This window comes from Coregonus lavaretus (assembly GCF_964263955.1).
Source record: "Coregonus lavaretus genome assembly, chromosome: 30".
Classification (NCBI taxonomy): Eukaryota; Metazoa; Chordata; class Actinopteri; order Salmoniformes; family Salmonidae; genus Coregonus; species Coregonus lavaretus.
Window position 1 is genome coordinate 4,923,819 of NC_140017.1, and position 12,180 is coordinate 4,935,998.

The 12,180-nt window shown below is 43.6% G+C and overlaps 1 protein-coding gene across 1 annotated transcript in view; it reads right to left on the minus strand.

The window, feature by feature from the left end:
• Positions 1–12,180, minus strand: part of LOC311105907 (dedicator of cytokinesis protein 10-like) — a 98,688-nt gene that overhangs the window by 22,812 nt on the left and 63,696 nt on the right. The window contains 7 exon segments of the mRNA XM_084148136.1: positions 1,986–2,201; positions 3,029–3,139; positions 3,465–3,647; positions 3,935–4,072; positions 4,827–4,942; positions 5,248–5,357; positions 8,175–8,279. Coding sequence (XP_084004262.1) covers positions 1,986–2,201; positions 3,029–3,139; positions 3,465–3,647; positions 3,935–4,072; positions 4,827–4,942; positions 5,248–5,357; positions 8,175–8,279 — 979 coding nt within the window.

A 12,180-nucleotide genomic window follows, 5' to 3' on the forward strand; every position in this document is an offset into this window, starting at 1 on the left:
GATCCATCCTCAGTTTTTTCTCCCATCACAGCCATTGAACTCTGTAGCTGTTTTAAAATCACCAATGGCCTCATGGTGACATCCCTGAGCAGTTTCCATCCTGTCCTGCAGCTCAGTTCAGTCGGACAACTGTATCTTTGTTGTGTCTGGGTGGTTTAATATATAATCGATTATTAACTTGACCATGCATGAAGAGATATTCAATGTCTGATTTATTATTGTTATCCATCTTCTTTATGAGGCTTTCGAAAACCTACCTGGTCTTTGTAGTTGAATGCAATACTTGACTGAGGGACCTTACAGATGTTGTATGTATGGGGGACAGAGGAAGGGGTAGTCATTCAAAAATGATGTAAATTCCTATTATTTCACACAGAGTGAGTCCATGTAACTGAACTACACTGAACAAAAATATAAACGCAACATGTAAAGTTTTGGTCCCATGTTTCATGGGCTGAAATAAAAGATCCCAAAATCTTTCCATACGCACAAAAAGCTTATTTCTCACAAATGTTGTGCACAAATTCGTTTACATCACTGTTAGTGAGCATTTCTCCTTTGCCAGGATAATCCATCCACCTGACAGGTGTGGCATATCAAGAAGCTGATTAAACAGCATGATCATTACACAGGTGTACCTTGTGCTGGGGACAATAAAAGGCCACTCTAAAATGTGCAGTTTTGTCACAGATGTCTCAAGTTTTGAGGGAGCATGCAATTGGCATGCCGATTGCAGGAATGTCCACCAGAGCTGTTGCCAGATAATTTTATGTTCATTTCTCTACCATAAGCCACCAACGTCGTTTTAGAGAATTTGGCAGTACGTCCAACTGGCCTCACAACTGCAGATCACGTGAACCACGCCAGCCCAGGACCTCCACATCCAGCTTCTTCACCTGCGGTATCATCGGAGACCAGCCACCCGGACAGCTGATGAAATTGTGGGTTTGCACAATCAAAGAATTTCTGCACAAACTGTCAAAACCGTCTCAGGGAAGCTCATCTGCATGCTCGTCGTCCTCACCAGGGTCTTGTGTGGGCAAGCGGTTTGCTGATGTCAACGTTGTTAACAGAGTGCCCCATGGTGGCGGTTGGGTTATTGTATGGGCAGGCATAAGCTACGGACAACGAACACAAATTGCATTTTATCGATGGCAATTTGAATGCACAGAGATACCGTGACAAGATCCTGAGGCCCATTGTCGTGCCAATCATCCGCCGCCATCACCTCATGTTTCAGCATGATAATGCATGGCCCCATGTCGCAAGGATCTGTACACAATTCCTGGATGCTGAAAATGTCCCAGCCTGCATACTCACCAGACATGTCACCCATTGAGCACGTTTAGGATGCTCTGGATCGACGTGTACAACAGCGTGTTCCAGTTCCCGCCAATATCCAGCAACTTCGCACAGCCATTGAAGAGGAGTGGGACAATATTCCACAGGCTACAATCAACAGCCTGATCATTAGGCAAATGGTCGTCACACCAGATACTGACTGGTTTTCTGATCCACGCCCCTACTTATATTTAAGATATTGGTGAACAACAGGTGCATATCTGTATTCCCAGTATTGTGAAATCCATAGATTAGGGCCTAATGAATTTATTTAAATTGACTGACTTCCTTATATGAACTATAACTCAGTAAAATATTTGAAATTGTTACATGTTGCATTTATATTTTTGTTCAGTGAATACTTATGCCACAACTATATTTTAGTTATTTAATTTGTATTCATTTGTAAACATTTGTAGAATTCTCTGTTCACTTTGACGTTATGGAGTATTTTGTGTAGATCTATGACAAAAAATCTAAATTAAATTCATTTCAATCCCACTTTGTAAAGCAACAGAATTTTACAAAATCCAAGGGGGGGTGACTACATATCATACCCACTGTACATATCTCTGTACCCTATACATAACATAACATTACATAACATAACCCATTGTTATCCCAGTAACCCAGGCCTACTGTACCTCGGAGAGGTCTCCGTTGCGGACGTGTATCTTAGCCATGCTCTCCAGCCAGGTCCGCCGGAGCTCGGGCGTGCTGGCGTAGGAGTTGGCCAGGCTGTATTGCAGGTCCACCAGCATCTCCGGGTCCTTCTCGTGCTCCTTCATCTGGGACGTGGCCATCAGCACCGTGCGGATCCGCTTGGTCAAGTCTTTCACCTCGGCAGGGAACAGTGTGTTCTGGGAGTGCGGATGGATCGTACACGTTGACATCCCAGTTCATAAAGGTTTATTGTTCTTTTAGTGGTAAACATGGACAAAGGGTTTTTGGCTTCTGTGAGGCTCAGTTACAGACACAATGTAAATGACATGACATAAATCGCAGCATATACAAACATTATTAGTCACTAGAAGGAGCTAAGAGAGGAATCACTAACTCTCTAATTCCTCAACACTAAATGTTGAGGAATTAGACTCCCAAATGCCACACTATATGCCATATAGGCAAGTCATAGACTGTTCTCTCTGCTACTGCACTAACTCTTTTGACTCATCACATACGCTACTGTTACTGTTTATTATCTATCCTGTTGCCTACCTATATGTACATACACTATCTACCTCTTACCTCGTACCCCTGCACATCGACTCGACTCGGTACTGCTACCCTGTGTATATAGCCAAGTTATCGTTCCTCATTGTGTTTTTATTCCTCGTGTTATTATCTTTCAATTTTTCCAGTTTTTTCTCTTTGTATTGTTGGGAAGGGCCCGTAAGAAAGCATTTCACTGTTAGTCTAAACCTGTTGTTTATGAAGCATGTGACAAATATAATTAGATTTTGTGCAGTTTTACAGCAGATTTCCTGCAATTCTTCACATTTTGCCATGAGGCGGAGAGAACATTTTGCTGTTTTAAAGCTAGTTTGCTGCAATTCTACACATTTTGCCATGGGGCGTAGAGAAGATTTAGCAATTTTATAACTAATTTCTTGCAAACTTTTTAGTTTTTGAGTTAATTTCTTGCAATTCTACTCAGCACAATTCTCAGTCCAGTCCCTGTTCTCACCTTGAGAGGAGCGTCTCCGTTGGCAAAGTTATTGATGATGGCCAGAGACTGTTGGAAGCGTGAGCCCCCGATGCCAGCATCCGCTATCAGCTGACTCACTGCCTTGATCAACTGAAAGGATGGAGAAGAGAGAGGAGAGGAGAGAGAGGGAAAGAGAGTGAAGATGATGCTAATCACAACCGCTCTGAAACAGTGTGGCGACGTGTGTGTGTGTGTGTGGTCTCTGGGTCTCTGATCGGCTGCTAAACAGTGTGTTTCAGAGGTAAACACAGCCATAGAAACATCCTGGCCTGTTCTCTATCCAGGCCCTGTGTTCAAAACATTAAAAATAAAGAAAGCTCTGGCACACACACCCACCCTTACCCACCCACCCACCCCCACCCCCACACCGAGACCCACACCCCACACACACATCTCTCCACCTCCACTGACTGACCTGTAAGTGGGAGCGGACGATGGACTTTCCCTTGGTGAACTCAAAGTTTTTCCTCATTAAGAAGTAGAGGAGTGCGGAGGCCTCAGTCTGGGTGGAGCTGGAGCGGTGGTTACAACACTTCAGGATCTCGTAGCACAGGCAGCTACACAGGTCCGCTTTACCCTGGAAGAACGCAGAGGGGAACTAGAGAGAGAGAGAGAGAGAGGGCGTAAGGAAGGAGACAGAGAGAAAGAGAGAAGAGACGGGGGGGGGGGTAAGGAGGAAGAAAGAGAGAAAAAGAGAGAGACAAATAGGGAGTAAGAGAGAGAGAGAGAGAGAGAGAGAGAGAGAGAGAGAGAGACAAGGAGAGAGAGAGAATGAGAGAGAGAGCTCAGCATCAGTAATGTACTATGAATACATTGTGTCCATAAAGTCAGAAAGTGTGTGTGCACATGTGTATGTGTGTGAGAGCTATCAGCTAGTGCACAGACCTTCTGTATGAAGAGGCGCAGGGCAGTGATGACGTGTCTCAGGGTGCTGGTGGACTGATTGATCTGGAAGAACAAGAGGTAGGTGTCGAACACCTTCTTCATCAGCAGGTTCTGACCCTCGTCCTGCAGTAACTGTTTCTGTGGGAGAGAACGAATAACAATCAACATATGTGCTTCCCAAATGGCACCCTATTCCTAATCTCGTCCACCAGCCAGCTCTGCGGTACCAATTGGGTCTGGGGACAAGGGTACCCTATATAGTGCACTATTTTTGACCAGGGCCTATAGGGCTCTTGCCAAAAGTAGTGCACTATATAGAGAAAATGTTGCCATTTGGGAAGCAGACATAATATGAATTACAAATGGGTACGGTCAAAACACAGACAAAACAGCATGTCTGGGTTGCTTTACAGAGTATAGCAATTGTAGGAATTGAGGGACAGCCAACTTGAGGCTTGAGGAGTGCACAGTAACCTACAAGAACAACAGAAGATAAAATCACTAGCTTGGAATACAAACTGAATATCTCGGATTCAGTGAAGTGAAACAATAGTGAATAGTGAAACAGAGCGATATTTAGTGTGGATTCCAGGCGGAAAAGTCACTGTAGTTCTTAGTAATAACCACAAGGTGGCAGTGGCATATTAAAATAGGCTCTCATGAATGACCGGTCTAGGATTGCAAAATTCCCCCACAATTCCCAGAAATCCCGGTTGGAGGACTCCCAGATTTCCTGTTTATTCCCTAGTGACTCCAGGAATCTTCCAATTGGGATTCCTGGGAAACCTGGGAATTTTAGGAACGTTACCAGAATTGAGCAACCGTAGCAGGTCTCTAGGTTGTAGAAATCAGTGTTTGACCATTCAGACAGTGGTCAGTGTTGTTGTCTGACCTTGTGGTGATGGACAAAGAGGCCCAGGACATCCAGTACGATGAGGGCCACCTCGGTGGACAGATTGGCCTCGATGTCCGTCGGGCTCAGGTGGTCACCCTCTGGGATGTTCCCATCTGAGGGAAGGACAGGAAAGGGGCAATGATACAGCAGCACAGCTAGCAACAACACAAAACCCTAACCCTAGCACTGCCAGACAGAACTGTAATAGCTAAGCAACGTTACTTAGCACTGTTATAGCTGAGAAATAGCACTATTGACGGTTGGTAAGAGTAAAAAGCTATTGGCCTAGGACAACAAAAGCAAACTAACTAACTAACTAACTAAACACATTGATGTGAACTAAACAGTTTTAAAATGGGACCGGGGTGGCAGTGCCCAGCGGTGCTGGGTGAGGTGGGCGTACTCGAGGGGACATTACCTGTCTCCATCATCTGCAGCAGCTTGGGGTTGGTCAGGGCGTTCTTGGCCCGGATGATGGGCATAGTCTGGGAGCGGGCGTGCCGATGGCCGTCCTGTCCTGACAGCATCCTGGTGACCAGACGGTCAGGGGTTAGACGTCAGAGGGTCAACACATATAACTCTCAACCTCGCAAGTCAGAGTGGTGTTCAGCAGTGATGAAACAGGTGAAAGCGGTTTGAAACGAAGGAGATACCTCTGTGAACTTGTCCAATAAGAACGCTCATTTAATCTGTTTCACAATATTTTGCGTTTTGTGAACACGACGCCCGATATATTCACTCCGCCTTGAAAACAGCCTGTAATTCTGCACTGTGGTCCAATCCCAAATGGACCCCTAGACCCTACGACCTATGCACTTGTGATCTGAGAGGATGTGATTGGTATAAAGTGCATCCACAAGTGCATAGGGCGTAGGGTCCAGGGGTCCATTTGGGATTGGTCCTAAGTGTGTGAAAATGTCTAAGAAAACATTATCACCTGTAACGTGACAACATACAGGTTAATGCAACCACATAGTTAAAAGGGATTGCTGTTAAGACAGGGATTCTATTTTTAATGGGGGAGGATATGCAGACAAAGGACTAGCCAATTACACCACACCACACGTATGGTAGACACTGAGGGGCATGCTGGGAGAACAGAGTGGCCGCCACACTGTGTCACATGACACACTCACAATGTCCACCATGGATGGTCACTTGTTCATGACCGTGAAGATGACACTGATGAGCAGCAATGATGAACTAAACGCATAACAGGACAAATGGTGTACACAAACTCAGCTGGTTTAAGTCCTACTTATAGTTTACTGGACAAAAAATGTATAGTTTACTGGACAAAAAAAGTATAGTTTAATGGACATTTTTTGTATATCTTACTGGACAAAAAAGTCAAGTTCTAAATAAAGTGGAACAGAATAGCTCCTTTCTACCTCTATCACTCAACTCCATGTTAAAGACACCTAGCTACTGTTACATACAGTGCCTATAGAAAGTCTACACCCCCTTGAACTTCTTTCACATTTTGTTGCGTTACAAAGTGGGATTAAAATGGCTTTAATGTTCCTTTTTTTTCAACAATCTACACAAAATACTCTAATGTCAAAGTGGAAGAAAAATTACAACATTTAAAATTGATTAATGACAAATAAAACACTACTATACCTTGATTAGATAAGTATTCACCACCCTCAGTCAACACATGTTGGAAACACCTTTGGCAACGGTTACAGCTGTGAGTCTTCATAAGATTCATAAGAGCTTTGCACACCTGTAATGTACTTCCCATTATTCTTTAAAAAATTATTCAAGCTCTGTCAAGGTGTTGGGGATCATGGCTAGACAGCAATTTTCAAGTCTTGCCACAGATTTTCAAGCAGATTTAAGTAAAAACGTCAACTTCGCCACTCAGGAACATTCACTGTCTTCTTGGTAAGCAACTTCAATGTAGATTTGGCTTTGTGTTGTAGGATATTGTCCTGCTGAAAGTGAATTCCTCTCCCAGTCAGTGTCTGGTGTAAAGCAGACTGAAGCAGGTTTTCTTCTAGGATTTTGCCTGTGCTTAGCTCCATCCCGTTTCTTTTCCTCCTGAAAAACTCCACAGTCTTTGCCAATGGCAAGCATACATATACCATGATGCAGCCACCACCATGCTTGAATATAAGGAGGCAGTTACTCAGTGATGTGTTGTGTTGGGTTTTCAGTATTACTTTAGTGCCTTGTTGCATACATACAGTATATGCATGTTTTGGAATATTTGTATTCTGTATATTTGTATTCTTCTTTTCACTCTGTAATTTAGATCATTATTGTGGAGTCACTACTATGTTGTTGATCCATCCTCAGTTTTCTCCCATCACAGCCATTGAACTCTTGAACTTTAACACATCATCCACAGCATAATTATTAACTTGACCATGCTTAAAGATCTGTGCTTGAAATTCAATACTTGACTGAAGGACCTTACAGATATTGTATGTATGGGGGACAGAGGAAGGGGTAGTCATTCAAAAATCATGTCAACCCCTATTATTTCACACAGAGTGAGTCCATATAAGTTATTATGTGATTTGTTAAGCCAAATTTGACTTCTGAACTAATTTAGGTTTGCCTAAACAAAGTGGGTGAATACTTATGCAACGACTATATTTTAGTTATTTAATTGTTATTCATTTGTAAAAATGTATAGAATTTCCTTTTCACTTTAACATTATGGAGTATTTTGTGTAGATCAATGACAAAATTACAATTAAATCCATTTCAATCCCACTTTGTAACGTAACAAAAATGTGAAAAATGTTCAAGGGGGTATAGACTTTCTATAGGCACTGTAAATACTGTTTCTAGTATTACTGTAAGTCCAGTGATCCTTATTTGATCTGCATAACAACCTGTAGTCCGATTCACAAATAAATTGCGATTTTCTGAACTACTCTACACAGCTCAGTGTTTTATGATGTATTACCCACCTAATTATAATTAATAATTATAATTAATTACAAATATATATATTATTACCTTTTTCACACTATCGTACCAACCTGGACTATATTGTACTGTTCTGATATTTTCTTTTCACATTGTCCTCTCCAGCACGGTTCCAGCAACTACAGTGGATGCGTAACCAGGCCAGCGGAGTACAGCTCGGCTCAGCTCAGCTCAGTAGTATGAAAAGTGTACATATGTGTGTGAGTTCATGTCGGACGCTGTGTGGAGCTATGAGGTGAAGTTTCCCCTATGTACAGATCTAGGATCAGCTACCCTGCCTCCAATCCTAACCTTAACCAACAGTGGGGCAAATGTTAAACTGATCCAAGATCAGGGTGTAGGGGAAACTTCACCCTGCTCCCTGTGTGGAGGGCCCCCAGGTGGCGACTGTGTGTTTACCATTGAGGGAGCAGGCCCGAGGAGGACTGGGCGGAATGGTTAGAGCCCTTCAGGGTGCCATTGTTCTGGGTGGCCTGGGCCAGCTTTACCGCGGCTGCTAGCTTCCTGTTCACAAGCCAATGACACCAGCGTTAAGTCACACCACCACCATCATCATCATCATCATACTCTTCCTCCTCGTTGTCGAAATGAACATTAAGGCCCGTATTTATCATGCGTCTCAGAGTAGGAGTGCTGATCTTGGATCAGTTTAGACTTTTAGATCATAATGAATCAGATTATTATGGACAGCGGGGGTCCTGATCCTAGATCAGCACTCTTACTCTGAAACGCTTGATACAAATGGGCTCAGGTGGGCTAAAGCCATCAAGCCAAGCAGAAAGAGGAGGGGGTCATTTCAGTATGGGATGCAGCCACAGCGAAGTAGCGGGGTTATTGCCGTTAGATAGAGAGAAAAAAAGATTTTTCCAATGTTAGGTTGACGTTGCCGTTAGGTTGTAAGTATTTTAAGGGCTATAGAGAGCATTAGTTGGAAGCAAGGGTCAGAGAGCTTTAGTAAATGCAAGCTAGTTTGCTTGTTGCTAATACAGTAGCTACTGTATGTGGTGACAGAGATTAACATGTGAATTGTGCTAAATGCTTGGCCTAACCAGACCAGCTAATGCTATCTCAATGAGCAGATTTCTTAGCGGTCAGGTCACTGATTCTACTACAGCCAGTAATCACAGAGAATGTAGAGCAGCGGATGGATGGATGGATGGATGGATGGATGGATGGATGGATGGATGGATGGACAGAGGGAGGGATGACGGATGGAGCGGAGGATGGTCATCATGCTACATGATCATTAGCTTACATATGCCAGAAGCAAAGTCATGCAGTAGCTACACACAAATCACACAAAAATATCACAGCAAAAGTAAGAAATCAGTCTTGGTTGCACCACATTCATCACACATGTGGCCATCAATAAATGTGCAGTCACATAGACCATCCATTAACACATCAATAAACACATCAATACTTGGAGCGTAGAGGAGACAACACACAGGGGGAGGCAAGAGCAAGGTCAACAAACACACACACACACATATTCCAGTGTAATCAGTGTGTTAACATGTAATATCAGTGTTTACGAGTGTGTTTAATGTATTATCAATGTTACAGATAGGCTGATAATTATAATAGAAAACAGCCGTTCAGTGGATGCGTTCCAAATGGCACCCTATTCCTTTTGTCAAATCAAATCAAACTTTATTGGTCGTGTACACAGATTTGCAGGTGTTATAGCAGGTAGAGCGAAATGCTTATGTTTCTAGCTCCAACAGTGCAGTAGAATGTCTTGCAAATACAATACAAATAAACAAATAATCTAAAAATCTAAACAAGAAATCAAGAAATAACAGAACTGGTCCAATTAACAATCCAGGGGTAGACATATTAGTGTCAGCATGTGTCAGAATCCAGAATATAAATACATGGTGTGTATAATTTGGAAAGAAAATGGTGTGTACAGTAGTAGCTAGATATATTAGGATAGGTTATGTCGAGAATACAGTATATACATAGAGTGAGTAAACAACAGTATATAAACAGAATATGAGGTGGCCAGCATTCAATGACTCTATATACAGTGGGGGAAAAAAGTATTTAGTCAGCCACCAATTGTGCAAGTTCTCCCACTTAAAAAGATGAGAGAGGCCTGTAATTTTCATCATCGGTACACGTCAACTATGACAGACAAAATGAGAAGAAAAAAATCCAGAAAATCACATTGTAGGATTTTTTATGAATTTATTTGCAAATGATGGTGGAAAATAAGTATTTGGTCAATAACAAAAGTTTCTCAATACTTTGTTATATACCCTTTGTTGGCAATGACACAGGTCAAACGTTTTCTGTAAGTCTTCACAAGGTTTTCACACACTGTTGCTGGTATTTTGGCCCATTCATCCATGCAGATCTCCTCTAGAGCAGTGATGTTTTGGGGCTGTCGCTGGGCAACACGGACATTCAACTCCCTCCAAAGATTTTCTATGGGGTTGAGATCTGGAGACTGGCTAGGCCACTCCAGGACCTTGAAATGCTTCTTAGGAAGCCACTCCTTCGTTGCCCGGGCGGTGTGTTTGGGATCATTGTCATGCTGAAAGACCCAGCCACGTTTCATCTTCAATGCCCTTGCTGATGGAAGGAGGTTTTCACTCAAAATCTCACGATACATGGCCCCATTCATTCTTTCCTTTACACAGATCAGTCGTCCTGGTCCCTTTGCAGAACAACAGCCCCAAAGCATGATGTTTCCACCCCAATGCTTCACAGTAGGTATGGTGTTCTTTGGATGCAACTCAGCATTCTTTGTCCTCCAAACACGACGAGTTGAGTTTTTACCAAAAAGTTCTATTTTGGTTTCATCTGACCATATGACATTCTCCCAATCCTCTTCTGGATCATCCAAATGCACTCTAGCAAACTTCAGACGGGCCTGGACATGTACTGGCTTAAGCAGGGGGACACGTCTGGCACTGCAGGATTTTGAGTCCCTGGCGGCGTAGTGTGTTACTGATGGTAGGCTTTGTTACTTTGGTCCCAGCTCTCTGCAGGTCATTCACTAGGTCCCCCCGTGTGGTTCTGGGATTTTTGCTCACCGTTCTTGTGATCATTTTGACCCCACGGGGTGAGATCTTGCGTGGAGCCCCAGATCGAGGGAGATTATCAGTGGTCTTGTATGTCTTCCATTTCCTAATAATTGCTCCCACAGTTGATTTCTTCAAACCAAGCTGCTTACCTATTGCAGATTCCGTCTTCCCAGCCTGGTGCAGGTCTACAATTTTGTTTCTGGTGTCCTTTGACAGCTCTTTGGTCTTGGCCATAGTGGAGTTTGGAGTGTGACTGTTTGAGGTTGTGGACAGGTGTCTTTTATACTGATAACAAGTTCAAACAGGTGCCATTAATACAGGTAACGAGTGGAGGACAGAGGAGCCTCTTAAAGAAGAAGTTACAGGTCTGTGAGAGCCAGAAATCTTGCTTGTTTGTAGGTGACCAAATACTTATTTTCCACCTTAATTTGCAAATAAATTAATTAAAAATCCTACAATGTGATTTTCTGGATTTCTTTTCCTCAATTTGTCTGTCATAGTTGACGTGTACCTATGATGAAAATTAGAGGCCTCTCTCATCTTTTTAAGTGGGAGAACTTGCACAATTGGTGGCTGACTAAATACTTTTTTCCCCCACTGTACATGGGGCATTAGTCTCAAGGTGAAGGGCAGAGTACCGGGCAGGTATTTGGCTAGTGATGGCTGTTCAACAATCTGTACCGTCTCAGTCTGCCAGAAGGTAGCAGAGTGAACAGACCGTGGCTCGGGTGGCTGAGGTCGTTGATGATCTTCTTGGCCTTCCTTTAACACAGAGTGCTGTAAATGTCCTGAAGGGCAGGCAGCCTGTCCCCGGTGATACGTTGGACTGACCGCACCACCCTCTGGAGAACCATGCGTACGAGGCGGTGATGCAGCCCGACAGAATGCTCTCAATTATGCATTTGTAGAAGTGCGTGAGGGTCTTAGGGGCCATGCTGAATTTCTTCAGCCACCTGAGGTTGTAGAAGAGCTGTTGTGCCTTCTTCACCACGGTGTCGGTGGTGGAACCATTTCAGGAACTCGGCGATGTGCACGCCAAGGAACTTGAAGCTTTTGACCCTCTCCACTGCGGCCCCGTTGAGTGGATGGGGGCATGCTCCCTCTGCTGTCTCCTGTAGTCCACGATCAGCTCCTTTTTTTTCCTTCTTTTTTTTTTTTTTACATTGAGGGTTAGGTTATTATCACCACTCCACCAGGGCTCTAACCTCCTCCCTGTAGTTTGTCATTGTTGGTTATCAGGCCTACCACTGCCGTGTCATCAGCAAACTGAGCACACACCCCTGTGGGGGGGCCCGTGTTGAGGATCAGTGTGGCGGAGGTGTTGTTGCCTACCCTCACCACCTGGGGTCGGCACGTCAGGAAGTCTGGGA